This window comes from Ursus arctos, unplaced genomic scaffold, assembly GCF_023065955.2.
Source record: "Ursus arctos isolate Adak ecotype North America unplaced genomic scaffold, UrsArc2.0 scaffold_20, whole genome shotgun sequence".
NCBI classification, from domain to species: Eukaryota; Metazoa; Chordata; class Mammalia; order Carnivora; family Ursidae; genus Ursus; species Ursus arctos.
Window position 1 is genome coordinate 55,023,217 of NW_026622875.1, and position 22,910 is coordinate 55,046,126.

At 42.7% G+C, this 22,910-nt stretch overlaps 2 protein-coding genes across 7 annotated transcripts in view; one reads left to right on the forward strand and one right to left on the reverse strand.

Moving 5' to 3' along the window:
• FBXL2 (F-box and leucine rich repeat protein 2) overlaps positions 1-14,894 on the forward strand; it is a 112,774-nt gene extending 97,880 nt beyond the window's left edge. For 2 of the 4 annotated variants that reach the window (XM_026496677.4, XM_048216119.2), the window contains exons 14-15: positions 13,084-13,296; positions 13,945-14,894. In XM_026496677.4, coding sequence (XP_026352462.1) covers positions 13,084-13,296; positions 13,945-14,052 — 321 coding nt within the window. In that variant the 3' untranslated portion in view covers positions 14,053-14,894. The other 2 variants (XM_057315884.1, XM_057315885.1) reach the window with 2 other exon arrangements.
• Positions 14,895-14,899: 5 nt separating this feature from the next.
• UBP1 (upstream binding protein 1) overlaps positions 14,900-22,910 on the reverse strand; it is a 52,921-nt gene continuing 44,910 nt past the window's right edge. For 2 of the 3 annotated variants that reach the window (XM_026496673.4, XM_026496671.4), the window contains 3 exons: positions 21,076-21,218; positions 20,106-20,157; positions 14,900-17,972 (listed from right to left, as the gene is read on the reverse strand). In XM_026496673.4, coding sequence (XP_026352458.1) covers positions 17,935-17,972; positions 20,106-20,157; positions 21,076-21,218 — 233 coding nt within the window. In that variant the 3' untranslated portion in view covers positions 14,900-17,934. Of the gene's footprint in view, positions 17,973-20,105; positions 20,158-20,207; positions 21,219-22,910 lie in introns of those variants that run through there. The other variant, XM_057315883.1, reaches the window with a different exon arrangement.

A 22,910-nucleotide genomic window follows, 5' to 3' on the forward strand; every position in this document is an offset into this window, starting at 1 on the left:
CAGCCTCCAACCTGGGAGGGAGCAATTTCGGTGGTTTATAAGCCAGCCTGTATGCATTGATTTGTTAGAGCAGCACAGAGACTGAGACCCGCACCATCACCACAGATCCCGAAGACACTAAAGGTTGATAAGGGACTACTAGGGACACCTCCGTATAAATCTGTTTGAGCACCTCCAGTACGTTTAAAAGCACAAACCAACAATAATATTCATTAGAAAACATCGTTTGAATAGCCTTGTTTTAGTACTAAAGTAATTGAATTTATAATTTTTAAACTGCCAAAAAAGAAATCTCCAGGTCCAGATGGTTTCACTGAAGAATCTACCAAACACTGAAGCCAGTTCTACACAATTTATTCCAGAAAATAGTTGACAGAATACTTCGTAACTCATTTTGAGGCCAGTAATACCTGATATAAAAACCAGGTAATAATAGTACCAAGAGACAAAACTACAGACTAGTATCCCTCATAAATATAGAAGCAAATGCCCTTAAAATATTAGCAAATAGAATTCAGCAATATATAAAAATAATTATACACCGTGACCAAGCAGGGTGTATTCCAGGAAAACAAGTCTAGTTTAATAGTTGAAAATGGATCAGTGTAATCCACCATGTTAACGGGCTACAGAAGAAAAATTAATGATTATATCAATTAATGCAAAAAAAAAGCATTTGATAAAATTCAAAAGAAAAAAAAATTTTTTTAAGTGCCAAGAATACAAGAGAAAAATCCCAGTCTCATTTAAAACCCCCAGTTACCCTGTTTCCCCACCTGCCCCCTCAGGGATAATCTCTGTGGCCAATGTCTGTTCCTTCTAGAGAAATTCTCTGTGAGATTGAGAGATTTTCTCCCCCCACTCTCCCTCCTCCCAGCAAAAGACACCTGCTGTTTTGCATTTAAAAGCAGTTGTACTCCCTGCTGTGCATCTTTGCCTCTCCCAGCCCTGGCTACTTCTGCCTTCTCAGGAACGCTAGTATAAGCTGTTCACTTCCCGAACGTGCACTCCTAGTTAGCCTGCGGGTAGGTAATGCTCAGCAGCGGTAAACTTGTTTTTCTGGAATATCCCTTCCTCCTACACACCTGCCATAAACAGATGAGGCAATAAAAACAGTCTTAAATCTGTAGGATACCAAGGGTGGGCGAGATAATGCAGGGAGAGAGGTTTATTAAGGCTAGCCTGAATTTATTATAATGGGCAAGTCTCAACTTCTTTGAGCCTTAATTTCCTCGTCTGTAAAATGGTGATCATAATACCTGCCCCGAGGGAGGCTCTGAAGCATAGATGAGATAGTGTATAAACAATGAGTGGCCTGAAGCAGCTGCCTTTGAGTGTTGGCTCTTTATTAGCATAAACTAAAAGTCCCCTCTGCTCTGTGAACCATGCTGGCAGATTTTCCTGATTATCCTGAAATTAAACGAGTTCTTAAATTATACAAATACTTGCCTGTGCCGGTATAGAAGCTTTTTAATTAATACGAGAGCATCTATCTCCTAGGTCCCAGATGCAGCTGTTAACTTGTTGATCCTTCAGTTCCCCTGTTTTAAAACAACGAAGTTGGTACTCTTATACCAACCCCATCACCTTCTTCCTCTAATCTGCGTGGTGTGTATGTAGTAATATATATACATACACACTTTGTTTCTGGTTGTACTTTATTGTAAATCTATTTCTTAAAAAAATGTTTAACTTTTTTTTTTTTAAGATTTTTTTATTTATTTGACACAGAGACAGCCAGCGAGAGAGGGACACAGCAGGGGAGTGGGAGAGGAAGAAGCAGGCTCTCAGCGGAGGAGCCTGATGTGGGGCTTGATTCCATAACACCGGGATCACGCCCTGAGCCAAAGGCAGACGCTTAACGACTGCGTCACCGAGGCGCCCCATTTAAAATTTTTTTAATTTAATTTTTTTTCAAATTCTATTTTTTAAGAGATTAATTTATTTTAGAGAGAGGGAGGGAGGGGCAGAGGCAGAGGGAGAGGGAGAGAGAGTCCCAGGCAGACTCCACGCAGCACGGAGCCCGACATGGGCTGGATCTCACAACCCTGAGATCATGACCTGAGCTGAAACCAACAGTTGGACACCCAACTGACTGCACCACCCAGACGCCCCTCAAATTCTGTCTCTTTATTTAAACAACCTCCTGAAAAGCTTTCTGGCTTTATCCATAAATCAATTCCAAAGCTAAAGACAAATGAACAGCAGTAATTGATTACATGAATACTATTTCATGTGGAGTCATATGGTGTGATTGGATTCATGAGAAAGGAAGTATTTCCCGTGTTGCTCAAAGAGAGCTCGAAGAGAAACCATTCAAGCATCAAGGTCTGACGGAATTTCTCTTTTTCCTTCTAGGTTCCCTTCCCTCTGGTTTGTACTCAGCTACCTATTTCTTGTACCCACTATCAGCCTTTCTTGATTTTTTTTTTCACTTTGCAGAAATATCTCACACCCATCTACTTATTTGTCTCCTCCACCAGAACGCATCAGGTCCAACCTGGCAGGCATTTCCTCGCCTCAAAGGCTGCGGTAGTCTTCTGCTTGCTCAGCTGCATCCACATTTACATTCTGGATAATCTGACAGTCGGGGTGGCTTATATTTTCTTTTCTCTTTTTTTTTTAAATTAATTAATTGATTTATTTTTCAGTAATCTGTACACCTAACGTGGGGCTCAAATTCACAACCCCAAGTCACATGCTCTTCCGACTGAGCCAGCCAGGCGTTCCAGGGTGGTTTATCTTTTCAGTTTTAATTTTTTATTGAGGTAAAATATACATGCAGGAAAGAGCACTTACATAGGTGTGTATGTCAGTGCATTTGCATAAGCTGAATGATGAAGAATCAACATTAGCAGACTCCACAGACAGCTCTTTCCTGCTGCTCCCTTCCAGTCACTAACACCCCCCCACCACTGAGGGAGGTGACTTCTGACCCTAACCCTAGATTAGTTTTGCCCTTGTTTTTTACTTTATTATCTAAACTGTATGAATGGGGAGCACCTGGGTGGCTCAGTCGGTTGAGTGTCTGTCTTTGGCTCAGGTCATGATCCTGGGGTTCTGGGATTGAGCCCCTCCTTGGGCTCCCTCCTCAGTGGGGAGTCTGCTTCTTCCTCTGCCTCTCCACCACTTGTGCTCCTTCTCTCACTCAGTCTCTCTTTCTCTCAAATAAATAAATAAAATCTTTAAAAAAAAACAATGGAATTATCATATGTATTTTTCTTCACTATTTGGGAAATTTGTCCATATTCTTGCATATAAATGAACATTGTGCATTCTCATTGCTGTATAGAATGGGCGCACTATGATTCAGTTATCCTTTCTGCTATTGATTATTTGAGTAGTTTCCAGTTTGAGGGTATTAAAACCAGCATTGTTCTGTCTTACGGTGAACACATGTATGCATTCCAGTCAGGAATATCCAAGTCCCGCTGCAATGTAGGAGAGTTCCCGTTGCTCCACATCCTTGCCGATCACATCTCTTTCACTTCAGCTATTCTGGTGAGTATGTAGTAATACATGAGGTCTCTCTGAAAAACAAACGTCGCATTCTCCTTTAAACTCTTCCCAATGACCTTAGAATCAAAGTAAAAGTCCTTTACGTGGCCTGCACACCTGTGAGCTGGCCTCTGCCTCTGCAAGTCCATCTGCATCTCGATACCGCCTTTCTTCCCAGGCGCGGTACTTGCTGTTCTTCGCCTGCTGCCTGGGGTGCTGCGCACAACACACTCTTCATAGTCTTTTCCCTCCGTGGCTCCTCATCCTTCAGATACCAGTTTAGTAGTCACTTCCTCAGGTCACGTCCCACCGCCCTGTGCTCTGAGGACACTTACCTTAGCTTCGGTTCGATAGTTCTGTATTTCTAGACCCTCAGCTCCGCCAGCGCGGGAAAGTGTGTTTTTACTCGCCATTGCACAGAGGGCCTGGCACGGGGTTAGAACTCATATATTTGAAGGAACAAACGAATAATTGGACTTTGATGTACTACTTTTAGCCTCTGAGCTTTTATGTTGGGGTGAATATTACCTTTTATGTGCATTTGAGGAAATGTCAAGTCTGAAACTATTGACATGGAGAACTTAAATTACAGAAATGCCATTTGCGGGGGGACACATGGGTAGGTTAGTCAGTTGGGTGTCCAACTCTCAGTTTTTGGGTTGGGTCATGATCTCAGGGTCCTGGGATCGAGCCCGGCATCAGGCCCTGTGCTCAGCATGGAGACTGCTTGGCAGTCTTTCCTCCCTGTACCCTTCCCCCTGGTCGCGCTCTCTCTCTCAAATAAATAAATCTTTAAAAAAATGAAATGTCATTTGGCTATATAATATTAATCTGAATTTGTTACGTTCTGCAACCTTGACTGTTAATACCCAAGGGAAGCCAGTAATGTCAGATCAGAGTGTTCAAGGTCTATTTAATTCTAACCATCAATAGTGCTCAGTATATCTCTGTGTCATGGCTGTTGGCACAATTTTCTAAATGACATGGGCATCAGATTCGTTGCACTGGCCTCCCCTCAAGTGGAGAAGTGGGCTGTGAAACTGCACTGAATGGAGTAAACTGAAATTTCCCCTGCAATCTTTTTTTTTATGTTAAAAACGATCTTTAATAATAAGTGAACAAATTAATAACAATTTAATAAAAATGATCTAGCAGCTTACTCGTTGCCAGGGTAAGAGTGGGCTTTGATTCCATTCCTTAATCACCAGAATAATAGCGAATCTACAATGTAAGTGGTTTCAGTCCACACTGTAATCTAATATCCAGCAGTTTGCTTTTCTTCAGCACCCTGCTGCCCACCTGGTTCTAACTGAGGGCAGTAAGCACTATCTATTATTCTTTTTTTTATATAATATTTTTTATATTAGTCACCATACAGCACATCCCTAGTTTTTGATGTAAAGTTCCATGATTCATTACTTGTGTATAACAGCCAGTGCACCATGCAATATGTGCCCTCCTTACTACCCATCACCAGCCTATCCCAGTCCCCCACCCCCTCCCCTCTGAAGCCCTCAGTTTGTTTCCCAGAGTCCATAGTCTCTCATGGTTCATTCCCCTTTCTGTTTACCCCCCCTTTCTTCTTCCTTTTCTTCTCCTACCGATCTTCCTACTTCTTATGTTCCATAAATGAGTGAAACCATATGATAATTGTCTTTTTCTGCTTGACTTATTTCACTTAGCATTATCTCCTCCAGTCCCGTCCATGTTGCAGCAAATGTTAAGAAATTGTTCTTTGTGATGGCTGAGTAATATTCCATTGTATAGATGGACCACATCTTCTTAATCCAGTCATCTGTTGAAGGGCATCTTGGCTCCTTCCACGATTTAGCTATTGTGGACATTGCTGCTATGAACATTGGGGTGTATATGGCCCTTCTCTTCACTACGTCTGTATCTTTGGGGTAAATACCCAGTAGTGCAATGGCTGGGTCATAGGGGAGCTCCATTTTTAACTTTTTAAGGGACCTCCACACTGTTTTCCAGAGTGGCCGTACCAACTTGCATTCCCACCAACAATGTAGGAGGGATCCCCTTTCTCCACATCCTCTCCAACATTTGCTGTTTCTTGCCTTGTCCACTTTTGCCATTCTAGCTGGTGCAAGGTGGTATCTCAGTGTGGTTTTGATTAGCACTATCTATTATTCTTCTGCTCATTATTGAACTGGATTCTTAGAGCCCCCTTGCCCTGGAGCGTGGGGAACCCTGCTTAGGCAGACCAGCAGGATTCCATAGAAAAGTCGCCAGTCTGAGTGCAGGTGGTTGATATGCCCAGTTTCTGTTAAGACCCATTAACTCTGCCTTGATGGGCACTTACGTGCATTTACTCCTTCATTCCCAAGCCTCATGGACACTAAAGTTTGAATTTTCCAGAATTACTGGTGCTCAGGGAGAGTCCTGGGTACCACCAGCTCTGGGTTTTGTTTTGTTTTGTTTTGTTTTCCAGTGGAGATATACTTGATAAAATATACTAGTTTCAGATGTAGAGTGTAACAATTTGGTATTTGTATATATGGCAAAATGATCAACATGAATGAGTTTAGTTAACATGTCTTACCCTATTTATAAAATTTTTTTTCTTAGGATAAGAATTTTTCAGATTTTCTCTCACTATATTCCTGTAACATATGTCATGATTGGAAATTTGTCCATTTTGATTCCTTTCACCCTTTTCACCCACCCACCCATCCCACCTCTGACAGCCATCAATGTATTCTTTTTTTGTGTTTCAAGTTTTTATTTATATTGCAGTTAATTAGCATATTGGTTTCAGGATGTATTCTCTGTATCTATGAGCTTGGTTATTTGCTTGTTTTTTAAATTCCACATGTAAGTGACGTCATATGGTGTCTTTCTCTGCCTGCTTTATTTCATTTAGCATAATGCCCTCAGGGTCCATCCATGTTGTCAGAAATGGCAAGGTTTCATTCTTTTTTATGGCTGAGTAATATTCCACCGTGTGGGGGGGGTGTGTGTGACATTTTCATTACCCATTCATCCATTGGTGGACACAGGTTTTTTCCGTGTCTTGGCTATTGTAAATAATGCAGCAATGAACTTGGGAGTGCAGATAGATTTTCAAATTAGTGTTTTCATTTTCTTCAGGTAAATACCCAGAAGTGGAAGTGCTGGATCATATGGTAGTTCTGTTTTTAATTTTTTGAGGAACCTCCATATTGTTTTCTATAGTGGCTGCACCAATTCACATTCCCATCAACGGTGCACAGGGGTTCCGTTTTCTCCATGTCTTTGACAATGTTTGTCATTTCTTGTCTTTTTGATACTAGCCATTGTGACAGGTGTGATGTACTAGCTCATTGTGGTTTTGATTTGCATTTCGCTGATGATGAGTGATGTTGAGCACCTTGCCATGTGTCTGTTGGCCATCTGGATGTCTTATTTGGAAAAACGTCTTTTCAGATCCTTGGCCACTTTTTTTTTTTTTTTTTGGCTACTAAGTTATATGTGTTATTTATATATTTTGGATATCAGCCCCTTATCAGATATATGTTTTGCAGATATTTTCTCCCATTCTCGCCTTTTCATTTGGTTAATGATTTCCTTTGCTGTGCAGTAGGTTTTAGTTGAGGTAGTCCCACTTGTTTTTTTGTTTTGTTTTGTTTTGTTTTGTTTTGTTTTGTTTACCTTTGTTGTCTGATATTCATTCCAAAAAAATCATTACCAAGACCAATGTCAAGGAGCTTATTGCCTGTTTTCTTCTAGGAGTTTTATGGTTTCAGGTCTTACATTAAGTCTTTAATTTGAGTTAATATTTGTATATGCTATATTTTAAAATAGGAGTCCACTTTCATTCTTTTTCATGTGGCTCAGTTTTCCCAGTAGTTTATTGGAGTGTCCTTTTGCCACTGTATATTCTTGGCTCCTTTGTTTGTCAATTAATTGATTAATTATACATGGGCTTATTTTTGGGCTCTTTATTCTGTTCCACGGATCTGTATGTCTGTCTTTAATGCCAATACTGTACTGTTTTGATTACTATGCATTATTTGTAATATAACTTGAAACCAGGTAGTGTGATGGCCTTCAGCTTTGTTCTTCTTTCTCAAATTGTTTTGGCTAATAAGGGTCCTTCCATACACATTTTAGGATTGTCCTTTTTTTTTTTTTTTTTTGGTAGGCAGTAAAGCAGTTTATTGAGCCATAGTTATTGAGTGATAGTACAAAGCTCCCCAAGAGGAAGGGGACCCAAGAAGGTTGCCCAGGATTGTTCTATATTTCTGTGAAAAATGCAGCTGGAATTTTGATGAAGATTGCTTGAATCTGTAGATTGCTTTGAATAGTATGGACATTCTAACAATTTGAATTTTTCTGAACTATGAACACAAAGTATCTTTCCATTTCTTTGTGTCATCTTAAATGTCTTTCATCAATGTCTTACAGTTTTCAGAGTACAGGTCTTTTACATCTCCTTGGTTAAAGTTATTTCTAGGTTTTTTATTCTTTTTGATGCAATGGTAAGAGAGATTGTTTTCTTAATTTCCCTTCCTTCCTTCCTTCCTTCCTTCCTTCCTTCCTTCCTTCCTTCCTTCCTTCCTTCCTTCCTTCCTTCCAGCAAATGTGGGTGGGGACAGGGAGTGAGAGGATCTGAAGCAGACATGGGGCTTGATCTAATGACCTTGAGACCATGACCTGAGCTGAAATCAGGAGTCGGATGCTTAATTGACTGAGTCACTCAGGTGCCCCTTAATTTGTGTTTCTGATAGCTCTTATTAGTGTATAGCAATGAAACCAGTTTCTATGTGTTAATTTTGTATCCTGAGACTTTACGGAATTTGTTTATTAGTTCTAATGGTTTTTTGGTGGAGTCTTTAGGGTTTTCTATATATAATATCATGTCATCTGCAAATAGTGACAGTTTTATTTCTTTCTAATTTGGATGTCTTTCTGTCCTTTTCTGCCTAATTCCTCTGGCTAGGATTTCTAATACCATGTTGAATAAACATGGCAAGAGTGGGCATCCTTATCTCATTTCTCACCTTAAAGGAGAATCTTTCAGCTTTTTCCCATTGAGTATAATGTTAGCTATGAGCTTGTCATATTCAGTCTTTATTATTTTGAGTTATGTCCCTTCTTTACCCACTGTTGAGATTTTTATTATTATTATAAACGGATGTTGAATTGTGTCAGATTCTACTGCCTCTATTTAGATGATATCTGCTCTCTAGCCTTCATTTTGCTTATGTGCTCTATCATACTGATTGATTTGAAAATGTTGAAACATCTTCGCATCCCTGAAATAAAAATTGTACTTGATTATGGTGTAGGATTCTTTTAATGTACTGTTGAATTTGGTTTCATAATATTTTGTTGAGGGTTATTGCATCTGTGTTTATCAGAGATGTTGGTGTGTAATTTTCATTTTTTGTAGTGTCTTTTGTCTAGTTTTAGTATCAGGATAATGCTTCCCTTGCAAAATGAGTTTGGAAATGTTCCCTCCTCTTTTTTGGAAGAGTGTGAGAATGATTGATATAAATTCTTCTTTAAATATCTGGTAGAATTTACAAATGAAGCCATCTGGTCCTGGACTTCACTTTGTTGGGAGGGTTTTGATTACTGAGTCAATCTCCTTACTAGTAATCAGTATGTTCAGATTTTCTATTTCTTCATTGGTCTTTGTTTTTAGGAAATTACCTGTTTCTTCTAGGTTTTCCAATTTGTTGGCATATAATTGTTCTTAGTAGTCTCTTATGATCTCTTGTATTTCTGTGGTATCAGTTGTATCATCTCTTCTTTCATTCCTGATTTTATTTATTTGAGCCCTCTCTTTTTTCTTGGTGAGTCTAACTAAAGGTTTGTCCATTTTGCTTATCTTTTCATAGAACCAGCTCTTAGTTTCATTGATCTTTTCTATTATCTTTTTAGTCTCTTTCATTCACGTCCTCTTTGATCTTTATTTCCTTCCTTCTACTAATTTTGGGCTTTGTCATTTTTCCATAGTTCCTTAAGGTGTGAAGTTAGGTTGACTTTTCTCATTCCTTGAGGTAGGACTTTATTGCTATGAACTATTGCCTTAGAACTACTTTTGCTGCATTGCATAAATTTTGTTTTTTCCATTTCCATTTTCATTTGTCTCAAGACATTTTTAAAATTTCTCTTTTGATTTCTTCTTTGACCCATTCATTGGTGGTTCAGTAACGTGTTAAATATCCACGTATTTGTGAATTTTCCACGTTTCTTCTTGTAATTATTTCTACTTTCATAGTATTGTGATTGGAAAAAATGTTTGATAATGATGTTAATCTTAAACTTATTGAGATTTCTTATGTGTTCTAACATATCTGTTATGGAGAACATTCCATGTGCACTTGAGAAGAATGTGTATTCTGCTTTTGAATAGAATGTTCTGTATACATCTGTTAAGTCCGTCTGTTCCAACAGGTTGTGTACAGCTGATCTTTCCTTACTGATTTCATCTGGATGACCTACCTATTGATATAAGTGGGTATTAAAGCCCTCTGTGCTTATTGTATTGCTATTACTTACTTAATATATGCTTTATATATTTAGGTGCTCCTGTGTTGGGTACATTAATATTTACCAATGTTTATGCTCTTGTTGGATTGACCCTTATATCATTATAATAATGTCCTTTGTTATTATAGTGTTTAAAGTGTATTTTGTCTGATGTAAGTATGGCTACCTCCAACTTTCTTTTGGTTTTTATTTGCCTGGTCTTTTTCCATCCCTTCGCTTTCAGTCTGTGTGTGTCATTGCACCTAAAGTGAGTCTCTTAGAGGCAGCATATAAATGGATCTTTTTTTTTTAATTCATTCAGGCACTCTATGTCTTTTGTTTTTTGTTTTTTGTTTTTTTTAAGATTTTATTTGAGAGAGAAACAGAGATAGTGAAAAAGTGCACAAGTGGAGAGGAGAGGGAGAAGCAGGCTCCCTACTGAGCAGGGAGCTCAACATGGAGCTCCATCCTAGGACCCTGGGATCATGACCTGAGCCAAAGGCAGACTTAACCGACTGAGCCACCCAGGTCCCCCAACTCTGTGTCTTTTGATTGGAGAATTTAGCCCATTTACATTTAAAGTAATTATTGATAGTTACGTACTTATTGCCATTATGTTGTTTTCTGGCTGTTTTGTAGTTCCTCTCTGTTCCTTTGTTCTCTTCCTTTGTAGTTTAATGGCTTTTAGTGGTATGCTTAGATTCCTTTATCTTTTGTGTATCTACCATAGATTTTTACTTTGTGGTTTACCATGAGGCTTAAATATAACAACTTATATTTGTAACAGTCTATTTTATGATAACAGCTTAAATTTGAATACATCCTAAAGTTCTACATGCTTACTCTCCCTCCCTCCTCCGTTTTGTTTTTGATGGTACACTTTACATCTTTTATCTTGTGTATCTTGTTTGTAGTTTGGGTTTTGTTGTTTATGTTTTTGGGGTTTTATTTACTACTTTTTTCTTTTAGCCTTCATAATAGCTCTATAAATGATTCATCCATTACACCTTTGCTCTGTATTTACCTTTACCAGTGAGATTTATACTTTCACATGTTTTATTAATTAGTGCCCTGTCTTTTCATCTCGCCATAGCCCCTTTACTATTTTTTGTAAAGCTGGTTTGGTAAGGTGATTAACTCCTTTAGCTTTAACTTGTCTGGAAAACTCTTACTTCCAATTCTGAATGATAACATTGCTAGTTAAGAGTATTTTTTGTTGGAAGTATTTTTTTTCTTTCAGTACTTTGAATGTATCATGCCACTTCCTTCTGTCCTGCAGTTTCTGTGGAAAAATCTGCTTATAGTCTTATGGGAGATTCCCTTGTACATAACAAGTTGTTTTTCTTTTGCTGATTTCAAGATTCTCTTTAACTTTTGACATTTTAATTATAATCTGTCTTGGTGTGCGTCTCTTGGGGTTCATATTTATAGAACTCTCTAGACTTCCTGGATCTGGATGTCTGTTTTTACCCCTAGGTTATTTTTCAGCCATTATTTCTTGAAATAATTTTTCTGCTCCTTTCTTTCTGTCCTTCTGAGAGCCCTATGATATGAATGTTAGTCCACTTGATGTTGTCCCATAAGTCCCTTTTGCATCTCCACTTTTTTTCATCTATTATAGCTGTAGAATTGGGGTGTTTATGAGAGGTGAGTTCAGGATCCTCTCAGAGCTAGGTGATCAAGGAGCATCCCTGAATGGCAAGCCCTAAAGACTGGGGCACCAGAAGTAAAAATGGGATACCCAATGCATAGAAAAGCTCCCATCCAAGAGATCTTGGTGCCCTCCAGAGGTCTCCAGTCAGTATTGTTAGCCTTTAGATGTGTTTAATTAGAAGCCTGCCCCTCAGGCTGCAGCTATGACGATAAGCTACTAGGCCTCTTTTACAGACTGAACTCCTGTGCCCTGGGGATATGGGCCATTTAAGAACTCTTTCTCTGTTGGTTACAGTCCTGTGAGGCCCACCAGCGTAAATCCCACTGGCCCCCAGAGCCAGGAGATGTAGAGGTGTCCTCTAGCAGCAGCTGCAAAAACCACGGTACCAGATGTAAAACCAGGGCACTGGACACTTTAAAAAGTTCCTTCCTGAGAGAGAATGGTGTTCTGAAGCACAGCGTAGGGCGAGTGAGAAGTTGGCGCCCACTAGCTGGGGAGTGACAGAGGGAGAGCATAGAGATGGTGCCTACCAAGAAAGAAAAGTAGAAAAAAGGGGGGGGGGAAGCCTAGAGGGTTTTTCTGTTTTGTTTTTTTAAAGCACCCCAGTTGGAGCAAGATAGAGGGAGTGCACAAAGAGGGGTACCCACCAATCCCCATAGAGTACCCCAGCATGCCCCCAAATGTGTCTAATCAGATGCCTGGCACTCAGGCCATTGTTCCAAGACAAGGAAACAAGGCTCTCCCACACAAAGTCTGGGCACCCCTCAATGGGCCGCGTCTATGCTGGGCTCTGAGGAGGGTACGTCCAAGTGTGTGAGCTCTTTAAGAGCTGTTGCTGGGATCACTAGTCTCATGGGTCTTGTGGATGTAAGCCTGTTGGTTTTCAAAGCTAGGTATTTTAGGGGCTTGTCTCTCAGGTACAGATCTTAACAGCTGGGATGCTCAACGTGGGGTTCAAGCCCTTTGCTCCTTAGGGACAAATTCCAGGTTTTGGGTTCCTTCCCAGCTGTGTCTCTGCACTGGGAGTGGGACTTATGGCAAGACTGTGCCCCAGCTTCTCCTACCTGCTGTGACCTGGGCCTTCTCTCATTCACTCAATGTGTAGGAGTCAGTTTTTAGGTTTTTTTTTTTTTCAGAGTAGGCTGTCCTTTATGCAGCTGCAGAATCAGGGAGTTTATGGGAGGGGAGTTCAGGATCCTCCTCTCACATTGTCCTCTTCAGCTGTATCATCGCCTGCAATTTGATTTCCATCTTTACATAATTGGAAAGACAAGAGAAGCCACCAAGAGCTGCAGCAAATCCATGGCCAAAGGACCCCAAAGTTTTGTTTTGTTTAATCCTCCTGTGATGAGCGGTTACCGTAGGACCCTGCTTGGGCCAGTTCTGTGCTGCTCACAGGCCTGCAGCCTCGGAAAGAGTGGGTTTTACAAACATCCGCGCATGTTTCCCTGTTCCAGAGTCTGTCCCACTGTGAGCTCATCACAGACGATGGGATCCTGCACCTGAGCAACAGCACCTGCGGCCACGAGAGGCTGCGGGTACTGGAGTTGGACAACTGCCTCCTCATCACCGACGTGGCCCTGGAGCACCTGGAGAACTGCCGCGGCCTGGAGCGGCTTGAGCTGTATGACTGCCAGCAGGTTACCCGTGCGGGCATCAAGCGGATGCGGGTAAGGGGGGGTGGCACACTTTCCAAGCAAACGATGAATATGTCATGACTCCCATCTTCCACATTTAATCCTAAGCTTACAGTGATGCAAACCGATGTAGTCTACAAGTGTCTTCTTATTAGAGCTCACCCTGGCAGATTCAGCTTCCAGAATGGGTGTGGGGCAGTGGGTTCAGAATCTGGTGATCAGACCCTTGTAAGGAAAGAGACTTCCCGTTACCAGTGGGAAGGAGACCATGCATGGTCTTGGTTAACTTCCAGAGAACAGGGCTTAAGTGGAATGCGGCTTTTCTCCCCCCATGTAGTTCACCTAGTTTTCTTGACTATGCTTTAAGTTGGAGCAGCTTTGCATTTACCTCCCGAGCTGCCCCATGTGCTACAGCTGTGAGGACTCCGCTCAGGGCACATACAGGACCAGTGACCGCCCCTGGGCAGATACTTGGGTCTCCTCAATTCAGAAGGTGCTGGTTTAGGGGATACACATGGAAACCAGAAGAGCTCTAGCCTACATCAGAAATTCTATTTGAAATATTTGCCTGAGGATCAAGTAGAATCCATTCTACATGGAGAACTGTGGGCTTATCTAGGATTGTGCCTATAATCCTCAAAATACACACATAACGACTCCTCCGTGTCTTTCTGCTTCCAGGCTCAACTTCCTCATGTCAAAGTCCATGCCTATTTTGCTCCTGTCACGCCCCCGACAGCAGTGGGAGGAAGTGGACAACGACTGTGCAGGTGCTGTGTCATTCTCTGAGGGCAGCTGCCTGAGCCCAAGGCACGACGAGGTGTCCTTCCTCCAGAGAAGACCCGAGTCTTCCCAACCTGCTCCACCTTCACCCAAATCTCTCGGTTCTCCGTCGGGAAAGACATTTACAGGTAAAAGACCTCGGTAGGGACTGCAGGAACTCTGGTGAGAGTTTTCACCTTCATTCTGCTACGATGCAATCAAATCAAAGCTTTGTGTCTGCCAACACATGGCAAGAGTGGTCTCAGCGCAGCCTGGACCATGCAGGACAAGAGGTGGGTGCCTTCTTAGGTACGCAAGTCCTGCCATTGGCTTTGTCAGCATCCCTCAGACAGACCGTCAGTGTTAGCACAAGTCGAGCAGGAAGAACAAGCTGTTGACTTTCTACCTGATACTTAAGTGAGGGGGCTACTTTAATTCACACGGATTTCATTTTGATCAGCAGGACTTTTCCACTTTGAAGATGAAATAGCAACTTTCTCAAAGTGACCTGTACTGCAAATTTGTGATGCCTGAGAGTTTTATATGTAGACTTAGATGGGAGGCAAGTTAGGTTTTCATGAGACACCAAAGAAATGACGACTCTGAACTGGGTGGAGCAGGGTCTTCACCTGTTTGTCAACTTGTCATATACACTTTCGGGGACCAAAAGCTAAACAAACACAACTCAGTCTGTGTCGCCTGACTGGACATAAGCTGTGGCAGGTGCTACGGCAGAGTGCATTTTTGTTCTAGGAGAAAAGCTAATCATGTCATCTCTTACAAAACTTGGGGGACCTTAAAGAAATAGAATTAAGGCTTAAGTTATCTATAATATATATAATCAATTAAAAATAATGAATGGATGCATGTAGAATGGGTGTGATTTTTTCCAAGTTTATTTTAAAATCTTAGAAATCAAGTTACACCAGAACTATTCAAAAAATTATACACACTTAGATCAGTAAAGTGTTGGCACCTTTTAGACTCATAATATAAAAATGAATAAACCATTGCAAGGCTTAAGTCAGAGGGTTTTATTGCTATAATCTTAATGGCAGACAAATCTGAGCAAAACCATTTTCCAAATTCAGACCTTCCTAATATTAATCAGATAAGCTCTAGTTTCCATTCTGTGGTGTCCACATGTGTGATATTTATGAAGTTTAGGAACCCACCACCACTCTTACATTGTAAACTTCAGTGTTCATGGCAGCTGACCCTTCCTGGCAGCCGTTCCCCAGCACGAAGAGCACAGAGCTCACGGGAAGCTGGCGTAGAACAGCAAAACCGAGGTGGGACTTCCCCATGACCAGCAGTGCTGCCAGCAGACGGACCGTGTAGGAGCACTGAGGGTACAGCGGAAGAGAAGACAGGTGCATACATGACCCCTTAAGTAAATTTAACAAAATTATCAGAATAAGCTTTCAAGCCCTGATGACCTCACTGCCTGACGAGATCCTCCAGTGCTCCCTGGTGTAGTGTGTGTGTGTGTGTGTGTATACACCACAGTGGTTCTTTTAATACACATTTACACCACTGTGTGTGGGGGCACGACTGATGCAGGAGGCTATTTAAATAAAGAGCATAAAACACAGACCTGCTTCAGTAAATTATAGTCTCTGTTTTAAAAATTTCTATGATCAGGTCTCTTTTGAGCCAGGACACAACCTGTCAGAGTTACCGGACTCATTCCTCAATGACCTATGACCTCACTGGAAGACAGGAGCAGCTCAGGTGAGGTTTCTCAGATGAGAAAATCAGGGTTGCTTCCTCTCTAGGCGTGGAACAGTGAATGGAATAATTTGTCCTCAGTTACATCAGCTTTGAGAAAACAGATTGAAAAGAACACAACACATAGGCCTCGCCTCTTACAACATGTGGACTTGGGGGTGCTCAGAACACATGCACAGAACCCCCTCGGTTCCAGGACTTGAGGGGACACCATCAGGAACTGGGATTTTAAATGAGACACACATTTGCAAAACAATCGGAAAACATTTATTATACTGAAATGTATACATCCTACTATTAAAAAAAACAAAGTAGCAAATCTGCTGGTGCTGTAATTTAACCTGCTTCACTGGGACAGACTAATGTTCAATGCTGCTTGGTGTAATTTCAAGTTCAATGAGCTTTTAGGTGTTTTTAACCCCACTTCTAAAACCTGACGAGGAATTCAAAATAGCACACAGCATTAAATGACATTTATTGTTCCGTATATCTTGAGACTCACAAAGGAATGCTACACGGACAAGCAACACTCTAAAACCAGAGATATGCTCACTTCTTTCCCGATTGGTACAGAAAACGTGTTCATACAAAAGCAAAGGGAGATGACAGAAAGGAAACTTCCTCTGCTTTTAGGGTCTATAGGAGTTACAGATATTTTCAAACTGAAGATGAAAGTAGAGACTGGGCTTCTCTGTATCCAATAACCCTTTAAGAATAAAACAAAAGATCAAAGCTTTTACCCACTGAAGTAGTTTGTCTTCTGGGAGATTTCAAAGGCCAAATTACTCATTCCTATTTCCACTTGAACAAAGATAAGATTCAAATAACACATTCAGAACCAAGACAGCTGGGTAACTGGTCAGAGATGCTATAGTTAAAGGGGAATTGAAGTTTCAAGAACTGGTCTGTGACACCACAGGCCTCACAGATGCTTGCTGGTGCACGTGGGGAAGGCTTTGGGCAGAAGGAAGCGAGAAAGACAGGAAAATTGCGAAAGCAGTGGACTCCCTTTGAGAAGTGTACTGGCAGACAAGCATTTGGTTTTGTGGAAGAGGCACCCTTTTTATAGAAAGAGAAGCTATTATGTGGTATATATAAGAAAGCCTCTTAAATAATCACCAAAATATTCACCCATGATTGTACTAAAGCTCATATTTCAGAGGTGTGGGGGATTTTTACGGTACAATTTAGTGTTCCATTTATGACATCTCATTTGCCATGAATAATTTCAACTTGTTGATAACAAAGACCCCTTAACAGCAAGTCAGAAACGACCATACGTTTCCCCCTACCTAGGGCACCTGTTTCCATTGTCTGGGACAGGGCTTTAAAAACATTTAAGAACAGGATGGTGCGGGGCAGGGAGGGGCAGAAAGGGAGGAACACCACATGAGTTTAAAAGGCAATGGGGCTTCAAAAATGAAAACCAGAAACAAAATGCTAAAAATGGAAGCAGAAGCAAAAGGTTTTTCAATAAATCTGTGACAAAGCAAAAACACACAAGTCTTTGTACCTATTAGGGTTTACACTGCTCCTCTCACCAAGGTACTCTTGATAGTGCAGTTGGCTTCAAGCCCGCCTTCCTGGCTTGGATCCTCCCCGGTCTGGCACGGGCCCGTCACACACACCCTTAGACATGATTTCTTCCGCGAAGGTGCCAAGCCTCTTACCTGAGCCCCGATCGCGGTCTCGGCACATCGCATCTGCAGACAGATTCCGTGCTGACTCCACGACAGCACTGTCCCCCCCACCCCCGCTCTGGGTCAGCATAAGGTTCAGGCCATAAAAGCCAAACTGGCACAGAAAGGTAAATGCCCACAGTACGTTTTTTACATTCATTTCCAAACCGCATACAGTGTAAAAAGACAGCAAAGGCTGCTTCTAGGAACTGTATCTACTGGCCTCTGCCAGAGAAGCAGGCAGCCCCGCCAGCACGTGGCCCCCAGAGCCGCACGCGTGCTGTCCCGACGTGCTCACTCTCACGAGGATGCTTGGCTATGGCAGTGACCGTGAGGAGATTCGCCTCTCATACAGCTCATTAGAAAGGTCATCTTGTGTTTTCAATATGAAACATTTCATACGGTAAAATCCAATCCCAAGACTTCTTGGATTCAGTCTTCACACACTTTTAAGCGTGACTTTATTTGGTACTGAATATAGTTCAGACTAAGTATGACATCACTTCAAAACTATGTGGATACCATCACCGTTCTCAGCTGCAGGAAAAGGAAAGAGACGTGACACACAGTTCTTTTAGGCAGGCTTTGGAAAATCAAGGCCATTAAACTGAAAACTCCCAGAGAGCTACAGCTTCCCTTCCTAATTCAAGTTACCTTTGAGTAATTCTAGAGAAAGAACATCTACACAGTCCCCGTTGAGAGATTTTACTTTTTGATGTCGGGCCCATACGCCCATGAGCGCCCAGTATCCATGCTGTCTGTCAGCTCTGGGGCGTGGGGGGGGGGGGGTTCGAGACAAGCGGCCAAAGTGGTGTAAGCAAGGGGGGGAGCTGGGGGAGCACAGGTGGGGATGCCGCGGCAGGCCCCAAGACAGACAACTGCACGCAACATACAGAGTGCTTCCATCTTTCCTGGAAATAAGTTTTTAGCTCCTCAGAGGCAGATCTGACACATTTTGAAAATATCACTACTTTTGTCGGATGGCCTAGTGTCTCTCAGGAAATGGCTAGAAGCAGCACAGGCATCCATCAAAGAACAAAAGAGATGTTTTCATGAGGACAGGAGTCTGAGAAACAGCATCCTGAGACTGGAGGGGATGTCCCGCAGTGTCTGACATCAGCACTGTCCAACTGCACGGAACACGACCATACGCTTACAGTAGGAATTTCCTTTTTTGGACAATGTGAGTTTTGCAGAGTAAAAGCTGTACTACTTTGACAACAAGAGGCTAAGCAGAAGCACACTAAGCCAAAGATGCTGTGACAGCGAACGAGGTGGCACACCAGCTCGGCTGAAGCTACCCTTGCCGCTCACAGGACAGCAAAGGCACCCGGCCCCACGAAGCCATCCGGCACTGCTGTTTTGGACCACACCCTTCAAGAGGGACTCCCGGGGAAGGGGGACGCAGGACTTGCTCTTCGAGGTACAGCTTTTGTGCTAGGACTGGATTCGGATCTTAACCCACCAGACTTTTAAAAGTCTCTCCTCCTCATGTAATAATTTTGCATTTTAAAAATCCCTCCATTAGCCCTCCGGTTGGAACTCACCTGAGCCCCATCCGGACCCTCCCTCCATATTCTTTCCCTAAATGATCGCAATGACTTCTACAGCTTAGAGTCACTGCTGATGTGCTAAAGGCTTCCAAATTACACATCCAAGCTCTCCTGCCAGCCCCAGATGGGGACAATTCACTGCCAACTTGATCTTTCCAAGCACACATAAGATAGAACTCTTCACTGCTTCCCCCCAACCAGTCCTGCCTCTCCGCTGGGTACACCATCCGCCCAGCTGCTCTTACAAGAGTCACCCTCCTGCCAATCGCTCAACTGTGGAGCCCAGCAGGAAATGCCCATAAATGTGTCAGACCCAGGTGACCTCTCCTGCCTCCAGCTTTCCCCCAATTCCCATCTGCCTCCACAGAGTTGCAAGAGTGGAAGAAAAACCTAATCACATTCCTCCTTTGTTTAAACAACTTCACTGACTTCCCAATGCATTTCAAATAAAGTCTCAACTACCGCCATGCCCAGGTCCCGCACACCAGACCGTACCTCCCACCCTGACTCCATCTTGCTCCACGTGCCCCTCATGCTGCGCGGCAGAGACACAGCCTTCACTTGGCCCTGCACAGCAGCCCGGCTCTCTCCTTCGCACACAACCTCACACCACCTTGGGGTGTTCCTCAGGTGGGCGGCTCCCCTCACTCTTCAAGTCTCAGCATTACTGACACCTCCTCAGAAAGGCCTTGCCCATCCGTTCCATGTCCCCCTACCCAGCGACCCCTTAAACACAAGCACCCCTACTTTCCCACTCCTTCACGGTACTTAAAAAATTCTGTAATTGTATGCATCTGGTGGCTAATTCTGGTTTGCTTTCCCCACGAAGAGTTCCATGGAGTGTTTTGTTCAAGCACCAAAAGCTGCCTGACACAAGGTGCTCAGGAAAATGGTGGCTGAATTATTTTTTCCCAATAATCTAGGACTGACTCCTCTTATTTGCTAGTTAGTTTCTTCTATAACCACTAGAAATATTCTCTTGATTCATTTTTCAAACTCTGAAAACTAGTAAAGCCAGCATTTTCAAAAGTGAACACACAAGAGGACTACTGACTACAGGCACACACCATCTTTCACGATTTCAGCATTTCAAAACACATGCACTCATGCCAAGTACCTTTTACTGTGAAGAATAAAAAACAACTCTCATCTTGAAAGTTCTGAACCATCTAGAAGGATAAAGCAGATAACACAATTAAGATCCAACTGTTTTTTATGAGCTGATCAGAAAAGAGTAGAATTAGCAGCTCTAGGAAAATGTCACCATCTATATACTTTTGCACAAATACAGAACTCGGTGGTCGAAATGATAACTGGTGAAGGCAGGGTGAGGTAGTAAGCGTTTTCACCTGCTGCACTGGTGGGGCCTCGTGCTGCCTAGGCCTGAGACAGTGCCACAACCCACCTGACCCACTGGGAGCTTTCCCCGCCGGGCCCTGTGAATAACAACTCTTAACACAGGGTCACGGCGTTAGCGGTCTTCTATTGTTACCTGCTTGTCGCTGAACACTTGGGGGACAACAACCTTAACGTTTTTAAAACTCAGTCATCAGAGGCACCTGGGTGACTCCATTGGTTAAGTGTCTGCCTTCAGCTCAGGTCGTGATCCCAGGGCCCTGGGATCGAGCCCCGCATTGGGCTCCCTGCTCAGTGGGGAGTCTGCTTCTCCCTCTCCCTCTGCCACCACTCGTAACTTCTCTCTCTCAAATAAATAAACTCTTAAAAAAAATTTTTTTTAAATAAAGATCAGTCATCAAATAGTGGACAAAAGGAAAACACAACCAAATGCCCCCTCCTTCATAAAATGGGCCAAAGCCCCACTAACCCCGAAGTTCCCGGTGAGTGTCTAAGGGAGGGTGGGGGACAAAGGGGCCATAGCCACGGGTCTGGGTTTATATTCCTTGTATCACCAGGATGCCTGAAACTCTTGGTTTTAGATTTTTAAAAATTGGACCCCAGCTCTTTAAAACTGATTCTCAGGAGTACTTGCACAAGAGATCACAGAATTTTTCTATAGTTCTTCGGTGAGAGAGAAAGTAAATGTCGACTGTGGAAGGGAGAAGCAATGGCACGCCAGTTCGCATTACCTGATCGCTAACAAGAATGTGAATACCAGTGGGCCCCTGTCTGTAGACCTGGTTAATTTGGTGGAAAGGAATATTAAACACCAATGCAAGTTTTCGAGCAACTTCTGAAGCAACCATTTCTTCCAAGTAGATTGCATGATAAACTGAAATGAAAAATAAGAGTAGCATTTTAGCAGTAATCTTTGATCTGTTTTCCACCTCACCTCTAAGAAGATCACCCCTTTCAAAGTACTAAGAAAACTTACAAAAATTAAAAATGGGAACTAGTATTTCTTTCCTCCCTTACCACCTACTGAAATAATAAATTAACTATGCCACACACAACTTAATAAACATTAATATCTGTACAAAAGGATTTGAGGTTTTAATTTTTCTTAAAAAACAAAAAGGAATTAACTGCAAATGGGCACAGGGGCCTTTTTGGAGTACTGGGACTAAAACCCAACAGTGGTAATGGCTGCAAAACTCTCAATCTACTAAAATATCCTTGAATTGGACACTTACAATGGAAAGACTTTATGGTATATAAGTTATAGCTGAAGAAAGCAGTTTTCAAATGTCTTGTGTTTCTAGCAATAAATAAAAAGAATTCTGTCACTGTTCTTGATTCAGTAATCCTCCTACGGGGAATTTATCCCAAGGAATCCCCCAGAGAATGAAACACAGCCTCGAAGACACCGAGTGAAGAGCTAAGGATACAGGCAGAGATGCCTGCTGTCCACAGGCCGCAGCACATGCACCCAAGGGGCCTGTTGCCGCGACATTTAACTCATCAGCGGCTGCGATGTGCTGCCGAGTGTATCTGCAGTGAGCACGGCTCTTGTAGGCCCTGCTCAGTCACAGAGTCAAGCCAGCCAGCAAGATCATCAGGGCTAGAACTTGGCTTCCCCAAACAGGGGGGTTTCTTGTGTGCTCACAATAATGGAAAACTCTGCTAATTACACATTATGGGAAGCTTAGAGCGTGGAACTACAACTAAGGGGAGACACAGAGATGATCGAGGGCGGAGTCCCCAAAGTACAGCCTATGCGAGCGCAACCCTGCCCACGCTTGTTCTTTTCCAACAGAACTGTATCAGAATATGGCCGCACCCGTCACTACACCTAGTCTGTGCGGGTCCTGGCGCTGCGGTGGCAGAGCTGGCGGCAAAGAGCCCCCGGAGGCCACAAAGTAGGCATCTCCTACTTGGCCTCTTATGGAAGTTTGCTGGAAACGTAGAAAACCCCTGCTCTGGGGCTCAGCTGGCCAACGTTTCCTACCCTCCTCCGCAAACACCTTCCAAAGTCCGACAGGCTGACCGCGCACATGTAAATCATATACAAGACCCTGGTGACGCCTGGAGAGCTCCTTTAGAGCTTTATCGTTTCAGACTAAGCCTTAGTATCTGTAGTCTTCAAATTCGCAGCTTTTAGAGTCAAAATGACACCAAGTGGAAAAGCTCACAAGAGTGATGCTTCCTTGGGATTTTTCAGACACAAAGTGATTCTCAGGACTCGACCCAAAATTAGGGTAAATTCTTGCCTCTGTAAATTCTGTTAACACACTTCTCTCTGGCAAGAGTGTGTTGCCCTTATTTTGTTTCAGAATACCACACACCCAACCTTACACACCCACCTTACAGGTGAGAAAACACATCCTTTGAAAGCATAACTGCTTTTGTTTTTAAGGGCCATATTTAGAGGAGAGACGGGCCAGGGTCTGTCTCTGCTCTCACCCGGCACTGTAGGCTGAGAAGCCCTCCCAACGCACAGATGGGTAACGGCACGGATGCGAGTACTGTGCCCCAGGGATGCGGTGCCGCTCAGCACACAGCTCACAGTGCTGGCCGGCTGCCT